This window comes from Melanotaenia boesemani, chromosome 3 (genome assembly GCF_017639745.1).
Source record: "Melanotaenia boesemani isolate fMelBoe1 chromosome 3, fMelBoe1.pri, whole genome shotgun sequence".
Lineage (NCBI taxonomy): Eukaryota > Metazoa > Chordata > Actinopteri > Atheriniformes > Melanotaeniidae > Melanotaenia > Melanotaenia boesemani.
Genome location: NC_055684.1, coordinates 25,892,620 through 25,916,181, shown reverse-complemented (window position 1 = coordinate 25,916,181; position 23,562 = coordinate 25,892,620). Strand labels below are relative to the sequence as shown.

The 23,562-nt window shown below is 39.5% G+C and overlaps 1 protein-coding gene across 1 annotated transcript in view; it reads right to left on the bottom strand.

The window, feature by feature from the left end:
• Nucleotides 1-23,562, bottom strand: part of LOC121637208 (kazrin-like) — a 113,125-nt gene that overhangs the window by 44,295 nt on the left and 45,268 nt on the right. The window contains exon 3 of the mRNA XM_041981212.1: nt 18,465-18,672. Coding sequence (XP_041837146.1) covers nt 18,465-18,672 — 208 coding nt within the window. The remainder of the gene's footprint in view (nt 1-18,464; nt 18,673-23,562) is intronic.

Below are 23,562 nucleotides of genomic sequence, written 5' to 3'. Positions count from 1 at the left end.
CTGTTAAATAATGCACATTGAGCAGCACTATATTATTGTTTACAACTGTCCACCTCCTGTTCCATGATGCTGATGTATACCTCATGACAAAACCTTTATCAATTTAAAATGTATTATCATTTATGTGCATTTGCCCATGTTCAAACAAACACACACACACACACACACACACACACACACACACACACACACACACACCCACACACACACACACACGTGGCATTATCCCTTCAAATAGAGGAGAGACCTTCAGTATCAGATTTACACATATTGCTGATTACAAGGTTAAATGATAGAATGGAATGTGCATAACCACTTATATCACATTGCAAGGCTGAAAAAACACAACCGCATGAATCAAAAATGACTGCAGTGCAGCTGTATGACACTCAGAGGTCAGAGGTGGATGGCAGCTCGTGCATGCTGAACATCATTACATTTCTGACCCTGGCACAAAATGTAATGCATGGATGCCGTACCTCCATTCGTCTCAGCTTTGTGCCGTTCCCATGGTATACAGCTGGGCCGCAGCATCGTCTGAGTCCTACATATTAAGGAAAAATCCATATTCATCTTTCCTGCTTCACTTTTTTGTTTTTCTCTCTCCACCTTTTTGCTACTGTTGCTGCATCAGTTTACAGCAGCGCTCTGAGGTTCCCCAGAAGGGATGAGATGCAGATTATCATGAGGATCAGCCCACAACCTTCCATCATTTCCACCCCCAATCTACTCTCCTTATAATCTATGGTGAAGCAAACCTTGCACCACCCTGAACTGGTCTTGCCCACCCCCTGCTGGTCCAACCACCCACAGATCATACTCCATGAACAATCATAGTATGACAGATGGGACATTCCTATAAAGGCCAAAGACACTCATACTTCACTGGCTTACAGTGCCTCCTAAGCCAGGACCTTCAACCTCCAGCTGAGTAAACAGACAGCTGAACTAGACTAGATGAGAAAGCTAATGCCTGATTGTGACACAGAGACATATGTAAAGCTACAGACAATCTTGGTGTAATCCTTTGATATTCAGCTGCATGAAAGGATTCTGCTCAGAACATAATATACTCCAGAGAAGCAACATTGTCTACTTCCTCTGATACCAAAAGCATGCATGAAAATCAAAATGAGACTCTTACATAGTAACAAGCATGGTAAGTCCTACTTTAGTCACACACACCTATGCAGGATGAATTAAATTATATCACCCTCTGTCTGACTACTTGATGTGTGCAGCATATTAAACTGGATGCATCTATTTTCGTTCAGCTCATTTTTTAAATTCAATGTTTTGCTTTGACATTAGCTGACGTTACAAAAATGTTCAGGATTCAGATTTTCACCTATGACTGACAAATACAACTTCCACTGCTCAGGCACACTTTACTGCTTTTAGTATTCAAACTTTTGCCTACTCCTCAGCTCATGTTCTCAACTAATACACTTGAATCAGCAATAATTTGATCCAGTAACAACCTAAAAACCACATCCTTTTATGCTCCAGCCACACAGATTTCTAACTGATGTGATTCTGACAAGAGAAAAGGATGAAGTCAGGTGACCGGTGATAAATGTAGAAAATCTGCACAGTGATGAGGTTGGGGGTGGATGGATGGATGGATCAATAAACCTAAACAGATTTTAATTTAAACGGTCTGTATATATATATATATATATATATATATATATATATATATATATGAGGGGTGGGGAAAATGACAGAAAATGATCAATCCTATGTTGTACTGAGATGTGGAGATGTGGGAGATTCAGAATCAATTCACACGTCAAAAATAGTTTTTCTGTGTGATAACTTGTAAAGTAATGTTGTAATGTCCTCAAAAGGAGGAACTAAGGAGGAAATATGCAGTGTATATATGCTGCTACAAGCACATTTTCCTTGTTGGCTCTATTTCAATACTGAGATATAGGTTGGCCACATAGCTTCTATTTGTTTCATTAATAAAAGATATTGTCACAGATACTTTGGTATGGAAATGCCAAGTAAGTGGAAAAAAATTCCAGTATAGAAAAAAAAGATGCTTCAAAATGCATTGGTAATTGTTTTATAATTGCATCGTAGCCCCCTACACCGAGACTGAATTGAATTGTGAAGTACCAAGAGATTCCCATCCCTAATAAATATGCACTCTATGCATTCAATGCTTTTTCTCTCTATAATCACTCACTAATGAGCAGTGTGGGGCTCACTGTTTTGCCCAAGGACACATGGATGACACCTACTGAAGCACTCTGTCCTTCCCATAAAAGTGAAAATATACCTGTTTTGATATTACTATAATAACTGACTTCTTTATGCTGTGTAATAGAGTGCACGCAAAACCTCAGCTTGACTCCTCATCTATGGCAACCTATAAAACATTCTGATAAGATCTTTTCTTTAATAAAAGCAAGGAATAAGGGATAGTAAGCGAAGGGAAAGGGAAAGTTACCAAAAAAATAAAAAAATTAGTAAAACCAAAATAAAAACTAAAACCAAAGTGACCAAAATAGGGTCCCACGGTGGTTGCTACCAGCCCAGCGGATGTATACAGATCTGGTGAATGGACCCATAAGATAAATATATATGTGACGTTTATGTTTAAACTGGTGGACTTATTACTGATCCAGTATTGTCTTTGCCCTCTTTATCCTTTTTCCTCAGACATCCCTGTCCCTTCAGCAACACTCTCCAGCTCCTCCTTGGAAAATCCAAGGTGTTCTCTGGCCCTATGAGATATATAAGCCCTCCAGTAGGTCCTGAGTCTACTGCGGGACCTCCTTCCAGGAGGACATGCCCAGAAAACCTCCAAGGGGAGGTGAGCAAGAGGCAGGGCCACCTTTCGAAGGAAACTTATTTCTGTTACTTGTATCAGTGATCTAATTCATAACAGCAACTCAGGTTCCCACAGAATCCCGTGAGGGACAGAGTCATAAGCCTTCTCCAAGTTCATAAAATAAATGTAGACTGAATGGTCAAACTTCCATGACGCCCTGAGCAACTGTATGAGGGAAATATCTGGTCCACTACAAACTCACACTACCCCTGAATCTGAGGTTTGACAGTTGGCAGGGCCATGCATTTTTCAAGGGAAACAAATGACTCTACATAAAAGTGAGTTATGTTCAGTTTTTGAATGTTATTATATTTTCACAGCAGTTTCTACCAGCTATACAAGGGATGATGGGGGCTATGTCTGGAGGAAAGAACCAATTAGTTTTGTCTTTACTCATTCACAGCCTGATGGAAGAGCCTGCTTGTTTAAACCTGTTAAGGTCTGGAGGTGTATTGCCAGTTATGACCTGTCTATCACAGTGCTCTTCTGCTCTTCAACTACTTTGTCTGTAAAAGTTTCAGAATTTTAACCTTTTAATTTCATCTTGTCTGTGTCCTAACTTTGATTTCTCTGTTTTTCTTTGTTTGCTTCTAAAAACTCTACTTCTAGCTTTATTTTTCTCTCTCCCAGAATAAACAGAGGCAGCAGCCAAAATAGTTCAGTTGTTCTTACAGTTAACATCATCTGTGCCTGTAAATGACTGTAAAATCAGTTTAATCAGTTTCCACTACAGAGCAAAGACAAGGAAAACTTTTGTGATCTTGTGGGGATTAGAAATCAGTCAACAAAGGAAAACAACACAGAGATATCAAGACTTACATGAATTCACAAGAACTGGCAAAGAACTTTCTTCACAACAATATCCTTAGTTTGTTGGCACACAGAACAAAAAACAAAACACTCAGATATTGCAGTAGAAAGCAGTGAACTCTTGTGACAGGCACCAAGAGTTTGTATAGACTTCCAAAGTTGTCCAAACAGTTTATCTGTTTGAGATGAATGACATATCTGGAACAACCTAAATGCTCACATTCTTTTTGCGAAACTGGCTACAAAGCATGAGAACATAAACCTCTCAGAAATGAGCAGCAATTTTGGAGAACATTTTGACTCAGCGTTGGGATGGTTGGAATTCCCCCCATGACAGGGGAAAAGGGGAAGAGTCATTTGTACCACAACTGTTTAAGGCAGCAAGAGTTTGAAAGAAAACAAAAACTATTTCATTTTCTCAAGACAAGTTATGGTCATTTCTGTTTCATGAGAAGAACCGTAATCAGCATTACATTCTGCTGTAAGCCTATTAAACTGGAACTAGCCTTGATAACTACTGTAAACACTGAGTGATCCAGGTACTCATTTACCTTTTCAGTTATTTATGAAGGCAGCTCAGTGTGTGCAAAGCCCCCTTAAATCCCTGCTGGGCTTGTGTTAACTTGTTGAAAGGTCACAGCACAACTAATAAGGAAAAAAGTTGCATCGATTAAAAGGAATTAATGGTCACTTGAGCTCAGCAGAGAATATTAGGACCGATAATTGAGCCCAGATGGAGAAGCCATTAAGTCAGCTCAGCAAAACAAGAAGTGTTTTGTGTTTATTACCTTATTTCTATTTAACTGTGGTCTAACTTTTCTATGTTTTTTATTTTTCTCACTAAACTAATAATATTAAACATCTACCATGAGGTGTGAACCAGTGAACGCTAACACTTCTTTAGTATGCTTGCTTCGCCTTCACAGACTGATTTATATTATGAAAGCATGCTGTCATATAGATAAATCCAAGCATGATTATGTATTTTCCCATCCTTTATACTTACATTTTGTTATCTGTCTTGTTGTTGATGATCATTAACATTTTTCCAAGTCAAACGTCAAATTATTATTTTCCATTGCCACTGAATGCAGCACTGTATTAACACCTGCCAGAGCAAAATATACATGGAACACAAGTAAACATTCGGCCATGTGAGTATAATTTCTATGTTAAAACTTGAGCACAACACATGCTTGTTCACATGCTTTTTTAAAATAAATAGTTATATGATGGAGGATTTTTTTTTTTTTTTTTTTTTTTTTTGCCAGGACTATTAACTGGCTGGTTGTTACACTCTTTATTGTGTTTTAACACACTTCATTTCAATGCATGACTCACAACAACATTGTACAAAAAGAGGGAACAGTAGAAGCTTTATCTGGTCAAACTGTGCACCATGCAATGTGCACTCTAAGTATTTAAAAATAAAACTATATTATTTTTATTTTTTAATGAGGTTAGGCATTGTATGCTTTCCTAGTGAAAATGATAATGGGCTTAAAGAGTACCACTGATCTCAAAGAAGGCAGACCCTGTAGAAAAGCAGGGTAACCTGGAATAAGTAAGCCATTCCAAGCCCTAAAACTAGCAGTGATTAAAATAGCTCTACAACTATAGCTGCAAATGGAGCTGTTGTACTGTACTGTAACTAATTTTAATAAAACCTGTCAAAGAAATTTCATTAAGAACTTGGAAACAGTGTTAACTTTTGAGAAAAGGACTTAAGCCATACCACCCCATATGTGCATAGTGGTATGCTCCTCAGTGTGGTCAGCCCAGGTTTGAGAACTGGCCTGTGGCTTATCACAGCATGTCAACCCCATCTCTATCTGACCTTTGTCTTGAGAAGTTACTTTCCAATAAATACTGTTAGTGCCCAGTCTGTCCACATATTTCCCTTGTCATTCTTCAAATGAAACAGCTTTTTCTCTAGTCTCTATCACACCAGAAAGGCCTGATAATCTCTGCCTGCTGATTGGGCTTCAAAAGCACAGTGTTTATTCTCTGTCTGACCAAACTGGCCTGTGTGCATTATGCTAATATGTTACTTGACAAGTCAAGAAAAACAAGCCTGAACTATCACCAGCTACATTTACATGGACAAATACTTCATCTATCCAATTGAAATTAATCTGACTGGAGATTCCAGCTGACATGTTTACATGGTTGCTGGATAAAGTGATTCGATGAGTTGTATTTTTGCACAGACACCACAAAAGTATTGGAATGAGTGTACACATGGTTACTTTTTCCTGCTGATCTGATCGTGAAAAGGTTTAAACCACCCCTCTCGATCGGATCAGTTTATGTGTTTACATAAGGCATTTTATTCTGATTGGACGATCGATTAAATTAAATTAAATCAAATCAATTCACCAAGCAACCCCCCCCCCCCCCCCTCCCCATTCTATACAAACATGATTCTCTTATTTCTGTCTCGAACAGAATGCTATTATAAAGTACAAAAAGTTATAAGCATCCAGCCTGATGCTGCTGTGAGGAAACAATATCGGTGTCATGGGGATCATCCACACAAGGGGCTAGTCCACCCATGTCTGACAGCTGCAACCACCCCTATCAGGACAGACTGGGGCCCACACCGAAGCCAAAAGGCTGCAGTACAGGGCCCCAGCCACCCCGAATAGGTGCAATCACCGCGGCAGCAGCCCCCAGACCGAGTAGGCAAAATCCCTGGTGCGGAGGATCCCCACAAGGAAAACATCGGAGTTAAAATTAAAATTAAACTGCCTTAACAATAAGAACAGCTAAGAATGCATGAATCAATAAGTAAATGAATAAATAAATAAATAAGAAGTAGTACAGTTGAATAAAATGAAAATAAAGTAACGTGAAATAAAATGATGTAAAATAAATTAAGATCAAATAAAATTTAGTTAAAATCTAAGCTAAAAAGGTAGGTCTTAAGCCTCTTTTTAAAAACATCAACGTTCTCTGCAGCCCTGAGGCCCTCCGGCAGACTGTTCCACAGAAGAGGGCCATAACAATGGAAAGAGGCCTCGCCATATGTTTTGGTCCTCACCCTTGGAACAACTAAAAGGCCAGTACCAGAGGACCTCAGGGTTCGCATACGTTCATGACTTAAAAGAAGGTCTGATAAATAAGATGGCCCAAGACCATTAAGACATTTATAAACTACTAAAAGAACATTAAAATCAATCCTGAAACACTTGGGGAGCCAATGCAGTGATTTTAAAACGGGTGTGATGTATTCCCGCCCTCTGGTCCTTGTCAGAACACATGCTGCTGAGTTCTGAAGTAGCTGTAGGTTTAAGATGGACTTTTGAGGAAGACCAGAGAGCAGGGCATTACAGTAATCTAATCTACTTGAAATAAAGGCATGCATCAGCACCTCCGTGCTGGCAAGGGAGAAAAATGGGCAGACTCTAGCGATGTTTTTAAGATGATAAAATCCAGTTTTTGTTATATTTCTGATGTGTGTAATAAAATCGAAAAGAGTCGAAAAGAACACCCAGATTTCTCATGCATTGAGAGGGATTATGTCATGTTTTGGTGTGTGTCTGAGTTTGCAGGTCAGGGTGAGCAGGTTACCATGGGGACTGAGGGCGGAGTCTGGAGCCACAATTACTACCACCTGCAGCTCATCAGCAGGCTCGTTACCTGACTCTACTCCCTGCTATTTAGGGGCAAGCAGGAGCTCCAGTCTTCGCCAGATTGTCACACTTTACTGCGTGGTAACCAGGCCATTCTCCAATTCTTGTGTTGTGTCTTGTTCTCAGTACGACTCACTTTGATATCTGTGTTCCTCAGCCCATGATCTCGATCCCTCGGATAACCACAGCACCCAGGATCCTAGCAAGTTGCTTGCCAAGCCAACTGCCAGCCTGCTCGCCCTGCCTGCAACCGAACACTCTCACCACCTCCGGAAACCAACTCCTGACAGCTCCCTCCATCTCTCGCCCCTCGCTGGACTTCAGTAAGCCGCGGCCACAACGGACACCATCAGGCTCTTTGTCAGACCCACACTAACCCTCTGTCCCTTCACAGAAGGATCTACCGGACCTGGACCTTTCCTCGCACATTCATTGTAATAAATAACATTTGCATCTCTTACCTCGTCTCTCCGAGTGTCTCTGCATTTGGGTCCAGTTCCTGGTACTACGGTCTCCGACCGTGTCAGATTAAAAGGATGTGGTTTTGATAAAATGATTTCTCTCTTGCCCCCACGACCGATAATTAAAACTTCAGTTTTGTCTTGGTTAAGTTGTAAGAAGTTCTCTGCCATCCATGACTTAATATCTAAAATACAGTTTAAAAGGACATTGACTGGCTCCAGGTGATGTAAAGCTGTGTATCATCAGCATAGCTGTTAAAATCAATGCTGTATCTCCTGATGACATCCCCAAGAGGTAACATGTACAAGTTAAAAAGTATTGGGCCTAAAATCGATCTTTGGGGAACCCCACACTTGACTTTATGGATCCTTTAGGAGCATGTATCCATACTTACAAAGAATTGGTGATCTGTGAGATAGGAGTAAAACCATTTAAGAACAGTATTTCACACATTTTTAAAAGTGCTCCATGTAAACATAGCTGTCTTTTGTAGAAAAAAAAATATCTAATTTTGGTGTCAATACTGGGCTTTTTAACTTTTTAGATAAATCACACTAAGGGAATTGGAAAAATGCAAAGAGCTAGGTCTTCTTTATGTACATTTTTTTAAGCTTTTACATTTCTGCTAGTGACAGATTTATTTTTAAATACAGTAATCATGTTAATTACACACCCATGTGACAGCAAAGAAAGTCATTTCATTCAGAAAAAAAGAACACAGGAGGAAGACAAAAAGGAGCTAACACTGCTCAGTGACCATCTCTCTGTAACTACCTGATGGGAGAGTGACACAAGTGCACTGCTCACCACCCAAGGCTCTTTCCTCTCTTTCTACAGCAGCCATGTTTCACACACCTGTAAATTACTCCCACAGCCCTGCCAGTCCTCCCCCTCTGTGCTAATAACACCATAATGATGCCACTGTTAGTATAGTGCTGAGGCAGGGTGCTTTATGGACTGACCTCTAAAATCAATTCAGCACACAGGATCTAATAATGGAGGCAAGTCTGAAACTACTCTCCGCTCCTTATTTCCCCTTGTCTTCCCTCATCTCTTGTTTTCTGTTTTGCTTCTGGACCTCTCTGTGGACAGAAAATTATACTCATCCCAGCTCTTCTCCGTCATTCAACAGAAAAACCCTGTGGCTCACATTAACCTTATACAGGGAAAGTAATAGATGCTGTCTTAGCTTCTGCACATTACACACGAAAAACAAAATCCATTAACTGTAGCACAATACCTTCCTACCACAAGGCCAACAGGTAAGCATGAATATACAGGAGGATTATTTCCCTCCACAGAAAACCAAAGTGATATTAAACTGTAGCACTGATGTATGTAATTTGGAAATAAGGAGGATTTGCAACAAGGATGGAACAGTTGCATATTTGGGGGTTTGAGACCACATTCCTGGACAGAAAGAGTAGCTGAGTCTCTTGCTGTGGTTAATTAGGAGGAGTCTGTGGAAAACCCCTGAATCTGAAACCCTCTTCCAAAAAACTGAAACCACTTCAAGTGTTGGTAGCCATGTTGAATAGAAGTCATTGTTCAGCGGCCAAAATTGAAGATTCCATCACTTATGTCCGGTGGTCAGAGCCGTCGTTGTTGCTCTGAGGCGGTCAGTTTCAGAGTGGCTATGGTAATGACACCAGACGACAGAGTAAAAAGAGTAGTTGATGGGTGGCAGCACATCAGCGGGCAATATGATGACTTTGCTCAGCTTGTGTAAGCAGAGATAACATAGCACGTCTGAAAAGATTGTTAAATAGAAACCCTGCATTAATCTGATGTGCTGTGTGGTCATTTTTTCAAGCACATCCAGCATAGACAGACAAAATAAACAATTATAAAAAAGCACGTAATGAGTTATGTCAGCTATTAGTGTCAAAACATAAAATGCAGTAATTATGCTAAGGACAAAAAACATTTAAAAAGTATGTTCATTGCAGTTGTTTGAAGATGCATAGAAAATGTATGAAAACTAAAATAAAATTTAACTAAGTATCAAACTTATGACTCAATGAATGCTTGGGTAAGCAAAGATAACATAAAAGAGCTTAACGTGTTTACTAATCAGATCATTTTATGTGGAAAAACAGTTTAAAACATTTTTTTTTGTACAAAAAGAAAGTAATTTCTCTTTCTAGCTGTGAACAACTTTTAGGCACTTTCTGATAAAGATGCCAATCTGAATCAGTTTCACTAAAATGGGAATGCACAAAAAGGGACTTCTAACAGAACAATTAGAAACAGCACCGTGTCTCCTGGGATATAGTTGCACATACGGTTTGAGGCAAAAGTTAGCTAATCATTTACAGCAAACAATACAGGATTTACTGGAAGGCATATACACAACCTTTGCAACTGAGGCACAGTGTTTTTGTGTGTATGTGGCTGAGAACACAGAACACAGTAATTGGTGGGCTGATAAATATTTGTGTAGGGCCTCCTCAGCAGTAGAAAACAGCGAGGCATGCTTTCAACACTGATGCCCTCAAGCTGCAAACCAAAAATAATTCAGGGATAGAGCCCACTAACATGCTTGATGTCAACATTTTAGGGGCCTGTGGAGATGACGGTGATGATGATATGTCTACAGAAACATTACAAATAAATGTGAAATTTTGCAGCAACACCTTAATGGTTTAGACAACTGGACAATAAAACCTGCATGAGCACAACATATTAAATAAACAAACAAAAAACAGAGGTAACTTTAAAACATTTTTATCCAAAAGGTGTGATTGTGGTGTTTGAAATAGAAAGTCTTTCCAACAAACACCACTATTTTAAACCTAAAACCAAATGAAGTTTAATCAGATTCTTCCAACTTCCATGCTGTATTTTGTCACAAGTGTGTCATCTGTTTTCTGAAATTTGTGCTCTCCCCAATGAATTTAAACACTGGATTGATTAATTCAAAGGTAACTAGAAGCAGCCTGAACAGAGGCGTTCAGAGAGACGCCCCTCAGAAAGTAAACAGAGAGGTGTGCTGCAGCGGGAGCCATCTGTTATAAACTTGGAGTAGCAGTGTGGAGGTAAACCATGTTCATGCAGATCTAATATGAGTGTAAAGTTAGTGCGAGTATTGCTTTGGTCATTTTTTTTCTTTTCTCTCTTGGAAGCTCAACAAGATGCTTTAAGTTTTGAGAGTTCAAGATGGAATCTAATATCACTTGTTTTAAACTCACAATTAAAAAAACTCTTCCACATGACAGACTGCTAACTTCACACTTTTTGCTTTATAAGCGTGATCTTATTCATTTAAAAAAATACAAAGGGATTTTCTGGTATTTTTACACATTATAATCAAAACATTTTTGTTGTGCTTTTCAGCCAGTGATTATTAAACTGCTAATTTATATCTTCTCTAATCCTTATTGAGTTCTGACGGCATTTCTAGGGGCTTCAGTGTAAATCAGAAGAGAAACCGTTTGTGTATGTATGAAAATCACAATTTGGTTAAAATTCTAAAACTAATATGAACAGAAAACTTGCCCTGAAAATTTGAGGATGCCTCCTCTACTATGCCATGAAATAGAAAGTCATGTTTGAACTGAGATGAGTGACAGAAACAATAGTTATATGATTTGAGCAAGTGATGTATGGAAGTTTGACATCTCATTTGCCATTCATGGATTGTGCATGTGTTTCAGGCTGCACATATTTGTCCCAGTGTTTAGGATGTCTTCAGCCCATCAATCTTGTGAGAGGCCCGTAAGAAGCAAATGATTTAGAAAAGCAGAGAAGCATTCTGCTTATCGTCTGCTCTGCTGGAAAGTCATGCTTTGCATCCTCTGGATACAGAGGAGGGGAGTTCTGCGCTTCTTCAAAACTTATTTTCCTCCATGCATCGTCCTTTCTCTTCGGGGAATAGATTTAAACTGCAACCAAGGCAACAATATACGGCAGCAATAAAAAGTCTCTACTGCTAAAGCAATGAGGCGTTTTAATAGGATGAGCTGAAACTGTTGTGAAGGCAACTAGGCTTCCTCTCACTTGCTGTTTGTCGGCTCCTCTATTTATGAGAGCTGGAGTTTGGATTCAAACAAGAATTTTGACAATTTAAGGTGAAAACGAAGGGTTATATATGTAGAGTGGAAACATGGGGGAGAAGTCTGATCATTATCTGTCCCTCCTGTTGTGAAGAAGGCACCACAACATCACGGCAATGGCCATGAAAAACCGCACTTGGTAGGAAGATACTAAAAACTCTGCTGGAGGTCTGTTTTTCTCTTTTGCCTTAGCACAGACTTAAAGGGAATATCTTTCACCCATGCACCAAAAGTGTGCCATTAATGGAGACATACATCCTCCACCACATTCCAATCTGCTACAAGAAGCTTCAATCACACCCCTTTACTATTATCAAACCTCATCACTCCTCCAGGTACTTTGTGTACTTTGTGTCCACCAGTTTCACCAGCAAATCCTGTTGAGTAAGCTGTTTCATGCATGTTGCTCCCTTTTGGACCTGCAGGTTGATCCCCTCCAGGCACATGTGATGCAAATTACATTTAGTAGGCCCATAAAACACAACCAGGAAGCAATTCTTCACTCTGTCCACAGCATGAATTCTTTGCTGACAAGATACTGACTAAAATTATGCAGCTTTCTTGTGCTCTCACTCTGCACTGTCGGTTTCCCTATCTGATAAAAAAAAGTTATGTCAAGGGTCCCATGTGTGGGAAATTGGAAAGAAAAGTACTGAAAAGATGAGGAATATCCTCATTAATCAGCTCCATTCTCTTGACTCCTCTGACAGTTAACGTCACTTTCTCAATGTGCTTTTAACCAACAGCATGGCCTAACACAGGAAGTCCATCTTAAAGGAAATCAGTTCTCATAAAAAAAATGATCTGGAAACCAAAGATACGTCTAAGTCAGTAAGAAGGAAATAGTCAGATGAGCACTCTGTCTTTCATATATATAATTAGCATATGGAGACATACCAGTCTCACTGATAGGAATCTGAACATCTCAGAATTTTATGCTGGAACGAAATTCAGTGCTTTATGCCATGGTTAGAGTACTCTTCAGTTCTCCTTGAAACAGATTCCAGTGATTTGCTCTGTGAAGTTTCATTCAGATGAAGCTTGTCTGGAAAGTTTGAGTGTAGAGGAATGTGTGCTGGAGAGGTACCCTGTCTAAGAGCTAGCACCTTAAAAGCAGCTCACTTTTCTGCTTCTCCACCACTGCTTGCCCGCCTGCTTTTCTGCATGCTCTGGGGTGGAGCAGTCGCCAGCTGCCACACAAACTCAGAGAAAGTCATCAGCAGCTGGAGTCCGGGGCAGCACTTCTCTCTCCTCTACTAACAGACTGACAAATCAACACCGAGTTCAATTGTCATTTTTAACCTCTGAACATTTTTGATTTCTCTGCCATGTAATCAGAGCCTTCAAGGTGAAAAACAACCTTAGAAAGATTTCAAAGTAATTGAGACAATACAGGCTGGCTTCCTCTGGCCCTGTAAGGACACGAAAGTGGATATGTGCTGCTATGCTGTACTCCTTGCTCTTTAGGCAGCAAAATCCAGGAGTGGAAACTCTTGCTCAAGTCAAAGTCCACCAGGCTTCTGCTCTTACAGACAGCCTGTCAGTTCATTGCTGAGGCTTGCATTCCATTACAAAGCAAAACAAATAACCACAGAGTCATTTTATTTAAGGTCATTACCAACTGCAGTAGAGCAGAGGCAATCAGCCAGTAAATGCTTCAAAGCTTATCTAGTATAGGGGACAAAATAATTAAATACTTCTAAAAAGGGGCCTTAGTAATGAAATGAGTGAAATATAAAACATTGTAAGAAAGATTAGTCAAATTACAGGTCAGGTAAAAAAAAATCAAATTATCTAAAGTAATTATACATTTCTTTATATATATATATATATATATATATATATATATATATATATATATAGTATAGCAATATAGTAATTATCTTTGCTTGATTTAAACTTTTTCCTGTTTGATAGTTTACTTTTATTTGCATACTTTCTCATTATTTTTATTACATGTATGAAATAGTGATACCGACTTACAGTAATATAAAGGCCAAACCTTTTGTATGAATCTGCTAGACTTTTGCTAATGCAATATTTTTCCATATCATGCAATTAAACGTGATCATTTTAGCATAATATTCTGTATTTGACTATTTCAGTTTGAATCTTTTACATAACTAAAACAGCATCCTCCCACCCACCAGTGCCAGTATTTCCGTCTAGCATCAGAGCCTCTGCTATGCAACAATTAGTTCTTTTACTGGAGGAAGTCTGCTGTGGGAGAGGAAGAGAGTGGGAAAAATGTAAGGGGAGTTAGGGGGCTGCCTCTCTCTGGCTATTGTTTGGACATTGTGTCCCACCACTGCATTGACCACAGACAGGGCGTGGCTGAGGGAACCCAGGCAGGGAATATAGGGTGGGGAGGAGGGAGGGTTAACGGGGCATACTTGCACTGCATGTGGACAGCGAACAGGAAGGCGGGTGGTCCCTGGAGAGTGTTACAGAGAAAGAGAAAGAGCTGGAGTGAATGGGATTTTACCCCAGCAGTTTGGCAATGTGTTCCCAACCCTGCTCATGTGCGCAATGAAGTAATGAGAGACCTGGGCCTCTGACAAACTCAGGCCAGATGGGGAGAGGATTCTTTTCTGCAATTACTCTTGTAGCAGAGAGCATTAGAGTCATTGCAGCTCCTCCTCTGTGGAGAAAAGATAATCACTGGGTTTTATTAGAGGGGTACTTAATGACCATGCGTGCCTCAAAGCAAGCTTTTGGAGAATGTCTTTTAAAGTTTCATCTGTGTTATCATCCATCCTGAAGCATAGTATTGTAGTGTTTTGCTTTGTCTCAGCAGCGGCTAATAGGTTGGAGGAGGAGATGGATCTGGATTTGTGTTCAAAAGTTTACTTTTCATTACAGACCAAAGATAGACAGCTCACTATTCTGTACCGAGCATGGGTTAAATTAGAGCTGATGGTTTTCTACCTCTTGGTGATTATCCTGTGGACCAGCAACCTATTCAAGGTGAACACAGATGGGAGAAGCACCCTCAGCACTGAACAGGATAAACATACATGAGATAGCTAAATGGGTGAAATGTTTCTTATTGAAATACAGAGTGGAAATTGGGTTTTTGTTTGATAAACAATAAAATCTGATTGATTAATGCATCTGTCGATGCAGAGTTGTTTCTGTAAAATCAATTAATAAGGGACATGAGCCCTGGACTTCTGTATCTCCAGGGAACAAGACATGCCAGCTGCAGTCCTGAAGAGACAAGCTGATTAAGGGCAACATAAGAAGCAGAATTTTCTTAAGCTCTGTTGAGCTTAGAATTTCCTCACCAAAATGCTCCTGTGGAGCTGTATCAGACCGGTTATGTTCAGCATGTGACTTTCTATCAATTATTTGCATTTTTCAGTCTCCAGCTGGTCTTATTTTGTTCAGCCTGAGAAATTTAATTCTCATCTGTACCCTGGAAATGCTCCAGAAGTACTCATCATCACACATCATTTATGCTAAAATAGCTTTTACATCCATCATCCGGAATGTTTGAAATAATTCCTCCAACCATGGACCCCAGTCAAAGCTGAAACATTTGTATGCAAAGTTCTTCTGTCTCCCTTTTCATTTGACAAAAATGTCCCTGTTTTCAGAGTAGCCAAGGGTCATCTACACACCCTTTGCTGCATAACTCTGTAACATCTGCCCCAAAACCATGTTTTAGAAAGGCTTATGGATTACAATTGGCAGAATCCCATGAGTCAGTGATGAGCACTTTCCCACCAACTAACTGGAAGGCACCAGCCTACCAATAACACTTTAATCCATGGATTTGAGAGGACACAATGATTTTTATATTCTTTCCATATACAAACATGTTGCAAGGGGCCTATCAATATGCATGATATGAACAGAAACATCAGTATCCTTCAATAAGATCTTGATATCAATATAATAGATTAACAGGAAAGGCCTGTTGATGAAAGGATGCAATCACCCTGTCACTAAATACATTGCTGTCAGTAGTTTGAATTACAAAAAGGCAGGACACTTCTTTCAGTCATCCAAAGACATAACTTCCACTGACTAGTCTTCAGTGATAATAAGATGAATAAACAATGTCTTTTAAATCTTGGAAAAAACTATGAAAAACCAAAATAAACATAAAGAAAACAATTTGGGCATGTCAAGACGGATTTCTTCTTTTCTTGTTTAGCTCAATAAGAAGGACTGCAGGACAGACCCCAAGGCCAACAGGAACAGCAGCATCGAGTGCTGTGTTAATGGCTTTGTTGGACATCTGTCAAAGATGTTTTTGTAGCCTCACAGAGAGAACACAAAACACAAAATTTTGACACTTTGGCACAGTGTAATGTATTTACAGGGAGTCACTTGATGCATAATAAAAACCTCTGCTTTGATCCAGCACAGTGCAGAGCCAACAAATGGACTAACAAGCAGCATGGCCAGGAGAGAGATATACACCTACAGAACATTTAATCTCCCTAATCCACCAGTGCTGGCTCATCACACTCTAAGACAAATCATCTTAAACTTAAAATCTTATAAGAACGGGTTTAAACTAAGCGGTTCTCGGGCTCAAACCTCTATCCTGGTGAGGTTAGAGCTCCACTGGGGTGTTGGATTACTGTGTGGCTGCATTTGGTTTGATCAGTCACCTGATTGCTGGCCTGGCCTCTGGGAACAGGAAATATGACATCACTGGCCTGACATTCAGGAATGTGGGAATGTCAGGCTGCCTGTTAACATAACTCGAACAAGACAGAGAGACCAACAGTGATGGACAAAACATAACTTACTGCTGCTGAAGTTATTCAACCAAAAAGACTACAGGTTATTTAGGTAGTTTTTAGCTCAAAATAGAACTGAACATTAGATTTTTCAGACATTTTTTTAAATTAAATACAAATTATCAGGTGATACAGTGTAGTTATTGTTACAAAGGGGATTTAGCCAGCAAAAAGTGTCATCCAACAGGATTATGCATTAATAAACCAAGTCTGGAAATCACATTTATTACTTTGCAACATGAATATTTCTATTTTGCTATTAATGTGCATGAAAATAATTCTCAAACGACTGTGGTCTCTGCAGGGTTCAACAACTCATTCATGTGATACTACAAACCACTGTTTGGGTTAGGTGAAGTAAGCCCCCCAAACACATGAATCTGTTACGCAAATGTACACAACTAAATCTGATTGAATTCTATCACTGGTAGCTGAATCAACTTTCCTCTAACAACCACTGAAGTCTTGAAAATTGTCCTCATATTGCTCTGAAAGCTTTCTGAGTAAAAAATTTGAAGCATCTGTACCTGATTAGATGGTTACCTCACCAGTCTCACAGGTCAAGAAAAGCTGAGCAACTGTAATATAATTCTGTAGAATAATTTCTCTTAAGAGCAGCACGGTGAGCAGGAATATAAAGTGCTTTGTTCGCATACTTGCCTGCATACTTGTGTATACCTAGTGCATTAAAAAGTGCAACTATGGCAGAAGATGAAGGCCAAAACTTCATTGAGTGGTTCAGGTTAACAATGAAATTAGCACATGAAGAGGATACTTTACTGTTGTAGTGACTGTAGTGACTGTTTTTATTTAAGAACTTTTAGTCAATGCTGTTATTTGTTCAGTGGGCTCAAAAGTTTATATACCCACACTTTAGATCTTTACAGGGTTATCTAAGTTATACAGATGCAGTATTTGTAAGCCCTTTTTTTAAGGCTCATTTGTGCCTCTTTATCAGACCCTCCCTGCATTGTACATCTCTAAGACTGTCAAACCTTACTGGACACTAACATCAAGTTACTTAAAGTTGTAATCCCAGTTAATCCTGGAATGCAGGAATGTGTAGGAATTAAAAATGTAATCTGTTAATCTATCCTACATTCATTTGGAAGGTTTATAACTAATTAGTAGCGTATTTCCATATGCTGACAGGAAAATAGGATTTCCACCTTTAACCATGTCCCAGTAAAAATATTATAAGAAAATTGATTAGATATCACAGCAAAAATGCAAAATGCAAGTTAAAAATTGCTGTCATGATGTCAGTAGCTGTTCAAAACTATCATAGAAAACAATAAATCTTCAAGGTCTCTCAATAAGTAGCTATCACATAAAGTCAAAGAAATTATCTTGAGCAGCGCCATTAAATCTTTCAATCAAAGACCTTTTCTCATTCATCATGTAATTCCCAGCTAAGTGACAGTGCCATGGTTTTGCCAGCCTCCTTCAGAGAGGTTGGCATAAAATAACTGTTCCTAAACCACAGTTTTCTCTTTGCAGTTTCATTGCCAGACGTGAGCACAGAGCAGAGAAAGAGCCAGAGCTGGAGGGAGTGCAGCCCCAGAGGAGCCCAGCTGCTGCCTGGGAAACCAAACTCCAGCCGACTCTGGCCCACGCTCTCTAACCCCGACCCCTCCTGTCTAATAACAACACTCTGTCTGTCTCCTGCTCTTTTTTCACGTCTTTTCCACTGTCATTCTCATGCTGAGTTTGGGGGAAAATAAGTCAGATGGGGAACGGTAGAATGATATCAGTCACCCTGCTGCGCATTCTTCAAATACTTCACACTGTTGGTTTCAAAACAGTTACACATGTTCATGTTCTCACTCTTGCACACACAGAGGCAGGGGATCAGGTGCAAGTGTTCACACGCTTACATTCATATCCGTATAGTGACACTCACCCCGATAGTGGATGCTGTCATCATGGTGATTGTGCTGGTGGTGGTTCTCCAAAGCGGGGGGGCTGCTGGCGCCCAGCTCTGCCAGTCTATGGCTGGTGGCAGAAAGCTCTGAGCGGAGGTTTGTCACTTCCTGACTGGCAGACTGGATAGCCCCATCAATCCTCTGTGCCAGCTGTTTGTTGTCTTCCATCATTTTAAGGATTTTCCCCTGAGGACCAAATCCACACAGAGCAGCATGGTGTCAAGAGGAGCATTACATGGGGTGAAGCTGACACCCTTTCCACCTCTACCACCACTTCTTATTCCCTTCTTCTCCTCCTCTTCTTCCTCCACCTGTACTTCTTCTATCAAGGTTTACTTTGCGCACAAAAAAAGTCTCCTCTTCTGTTCTGAGCAGTTGAGAGATGATGTCTACTTGTTAACGTCTATGTGGCTAAGCACTACACAGTGAGAGAAGACATGCTTTTGAGTAAGGTAAAGGAAAACCAGAGTGAGCACTGGAGACAGTGAGGAAGAAAAAAAAAAAACAGAGAGTAAAGAGACAGATCAGAAACAGGAGAAAAGGAGATGCAGCCCAGCAGGCGGAGGGGAAAGTGAATGCTCCCGCCGAGGAGAATGTGCTGTGAGCAGCTGCACTCAGAGAGAACCCTGCACACACTGAGATGACATGCAGCCTTTTAAATGGACTGTACCATGTGGTGGAGGAACGGGGGGAGACGGGGGCGCAATTGGACTGAGCTGCTCTCCAGCAAATCTCTGAAACTACACAGTATGCTGTGTATCCCACACCCTGTGGAGTCTGTAATGAGTTAGCAATTGGTCTGTAATAGGAAAAAAGTAGATAGTTTCTCTCAACTTCTTTCTATGTTGCTACACTTAGAGCTTGGCAGCAATGCTGAAACCCTCAACAAGCACTTGTCAAGCCCACTATATCTTTTCAAATGTCCCTTCCTCCCTCTCACTCACACACCCGCTGTCTTTTTGTCTCTCCCACCCCCCCTTTTTCATTCCATTATATATTCATCTCTTTGTCCTGGGAAAGCTTACCCCCACATCGGTGGAATGGAAGGGGGCTGGCACAAGGCGCCCAAGGGGAAAACATTTCAACACAGAGAGCAAACTTAGCAAAGGGCAGAGGCTCAGTACTATAACGGGGTACAGACAAAGAGAAGAGGCCTCAAGAACTGTGAAAAACAGTTGGAAGGATTATATTTTAGCCTGTGTGTGGGTCCAGTAGACAAGCACCATCATCATTGGTTCTTATCTGTGCAAATGTAAAATTCCATCACACATAGGAAGGTTAGATTAGGTGGGAAGAGATGGGAGGTTTGCTGCTAATCTTTACTCAAAACATTCCTCCATATTTCTGAACCATCACAAGTTAAAATCTCCATTTGACATTTTCATTTCCCAAAGAAGAAAACACATCCTGTCTGGTAAGAGAGTGAGACACATGAGTGATACATCACTCTAGATTCTGTCATCCATGGTGCAGGTGATAACTGCTCTGTGGTTATTAGTATTCATACAGTGGCAGAGACACAAGAAGACAGAGCAGCTAGCATTTGAGTGTTTTATTCAAGTAGTGTGTTCACTGCTTTATGATAAAGTGCTTCCAGTGTTGGTGTTTACAGTGTGTTCATGTGGCATCAGTGAACATCACATTGATGTAGCCTTGGCTGACCTAGTTTAACTCATCAACTCTTGTGCTTTATTGAATACAGTCAGTGTCAGTAGGCCATAGTGGTGTGTGACCTGACAGTTTACACAGTATAAAGGAGAACAGAAAAAAAAAAACTGCCATTAATGAGGAGGACCTCATTACATTACAAGATTCTTTGTAGACTTGGTAAATTCTCATATTTCCAGGACTACATGTCGATCTGGCTCTCCAGAGTTTTTGAAGGAACACATGACAAGTTATTGAGACATTGACATGTGTTGCAGTATACCCACTGCTGTTGTTAGCTTTTGTTTCAATAAATTGTTTGAGATGAGGGAATTACCATTGTTCTACTAAAATGCCCTACAGTCATGGTAGGCTATAATATTGGTGTAGCATGAACCTTTTAGATTTTCTGTACATTTTACCCAAAAGTTGAATATCTCTAACTTTTTGTGAGTAGTGTATAGTATAAAAATGAAAAAGTATGAAAAATCTTTATCACTTAAGTGATGAATGATGTAGTGACTCAATAGTTCCCTCAGTTCCCTTACTCTTTTGGTCTTTCTGTAATTACTTTACCATTATGGAGGAGCTAGAATGCTTTATTGATTTCAGGGCAATGTTTTTATGAGGCTAACCCACCCCATGGTAGGGTATTCCAGATCAAATGTATACTAGATGAGGGGCAGAGCATGATTAGGAAGATTTCTGTAAGATCAAGGAGGATCATGGAACCATGTTATAGCACCCAGGAACGGGACACCATGGGTACACCCAGGACCCAGACCTACCATAGGGACTAATAAGCAAGTATGTGGTGGTCAGATACAGCCAGGCTCATGTGGAATAATCTATGCAGGATGCTGCGTGGCCAAAACAGTTATTACAGTTTCTAGAGGAAATCACGATCATCTGCCATGTTTGATCACATGTTAGAAGATCATTATCACTGTCTAGACACATCACTGCTGCACTGACCTTGATTTGTTGCTGATTGGAATTGCAAAATGTAGCACAATAACATGGGGCATGTATAGGGCTGTCTCCAGTGTTATTTGGGGGGGTTTCTAATTCCAGTATATTTCTTTTACATTACGAGGCAGCTAAGTGTTTCTATATAGAGCTATATGTGGCAGATCTTACATGTTCTCAACTGTGCAATACAAGGAAATTATTGTTTTAATGGTCAAGAGTCACAATCTTGATACACATCAATAACTACAAATACTTTTAGATTACAAAATTGTCCAAAACACACACAATCCTTTGCTGTCTTTAGAACTGGGCTGATAATATTTATGGAATTGGCAGAAACCTATGAGTAGTGCAGGAGTTACTGTCTTAAATGACCTATGCTGGTGTGGATGTTTGTGGACTAAGTTTGTTCACCTGTTTGAAACCATTAATGGGAAGTTTAATTAAGCATGTGGCGGGTGTGCAGTTAAAAAGGGGTATTGATAAACAGTCACTGTGACTGTCTGCCTGGGTTAATTGAATATCGACTAATCCTCCACACACTGGAGCACTTTCCATTTCTTCCCAATAACAAAGTGATACAATACCCTGCTCAACTATTTATAATGGTCTTAACACAAGGTTGGGAGAGATGTCCACTACATGCAGCTACTCACTTACTAATGGCAAATGCTATGAAAAACAATGATAGATTAGATAGTTTAATGTGTGGAAAGCAATAAAAATTTCAAAAAGCTTTGTTAAGACAAATGTTGTTTTTACATGACTTGTGTTTGGCCATGAGCAAAATGGCACCTGTGGTTTACAGAATAATTTCCACATAAGTGATGCTGTGAGGTGTGAGGGAACACTTGACACTCAGACCTCAACACTGTAGTAGGGAAGGACACTGCCCATGCCATGTGGTAGCACGCAGTGCAGACAACTGTTAGTGAGAGGAGATATTTGCAATTAAAGTGGAGAATTGACTGATTATTTAGAACATGCACAGTAGGTAACATCTCAGCTTATAGATGACTGTTAGAACTGAAAACCTTGGATTTCTAACTTAACTTTATAATAATGATTCCACTATGTCATTGTTGTCCTCTTAGAGGTAAATTTTGCATGAAAGGACCTAAAAAAGGGACTGAAAAAATACTACCAGTCAAAAGTTTGAACACACATTCCCATTAGATTTAAGGGGAAGTGTGTTCAAACTTTTGATTGGGACTATATGATGCTTCACATTTGGCACAAATCCTTTTTTCAACTTCCAGTTTGGTAAAATGCAATTACATGAGGTACATATGTCAAATCATTTATATGAAAGTTTTAAAACCTTAAACTTGCATTCATTGGTAGTTTTGGGACAGCCAATTTCCTCCAATGTGTCCATCAGGTCATGAATGTGACTATAATAGATAAACACTGTAAATGAAGAAGTGCTGTGTGACTGTATGTATGATTGGGTGAGTGTTGCATGTAGTGTAAAAACAGCTTTTAGTGGTCAAATAAGATGAGAAATGCACTATACAGATATTAGTCCAGTTTTGGTGCTGCACCCCAAAGTAGTAAACAAAAGTACTGGCTCATCAATCTAATACACCCAGCAGACATTGAAAAACATTAGCATTCATTAGAGGTCATGTTTTGAGATCTTTCTTATTCTATTTTTGTTTATTTAAATGGGACAGTGCTGGTTAATGAACATCAATACACAAAAAGTATGCTGTAAACATGCCAGATTATAGCACAGAATGCTATTTTCTATCCATGGTCCCAAAGCAGGTAGGGAGAATAAAAACAACACCATACAAAAGAGATAAAACATTAAAATACAAATAAACATACAACAGACACATAAGGACAACACAATAATTAAAAAATTATCACCTTTGATGTTCTTTTAGCCATTTGTGGTTATTAAGGTCAATGTTTTGTCTTTTGGATTTTTAGTCTTTTATGGACTTCTGAGGGTCAAATCTGGTTATTAAGCTGCTAAATGCACCTCTTTGTCAATATAAATTAGTTGTAAAAAGATAGCACACTCACAGTTTTTTAAATATAATTTTCAAATTAGTTGAAGATCTTTGGAGGACTGAGGGGTGATTAATGATAAATCTATGGGTTCATAAAAATGACCAGCCATGAAAAACCATGTTTTTTCATGCTACCCCACCTAACAAGTAGAGTATATGAATAGAACAAATAGTTAATGTGACCAACATGTTTTGGTCTTTAGCCAAGGATGCAACTTGGCTGCCACAATCCAGGAAAAGAATACTGCATTTTTACGAACAATGTTATTTTCTGTAAATAGTTTGCATCATATTGCTGTATACACTTTACAACTGGTTATGACTCTAAAGAATTTGTATTTTTAATAAGAAATTAATCAGCTAATGAAGAGATGAAAAAACCAACAGTCATGGAAAATGGCATTGTAGATTCGCATTTAGAAAATTCACAACTTTC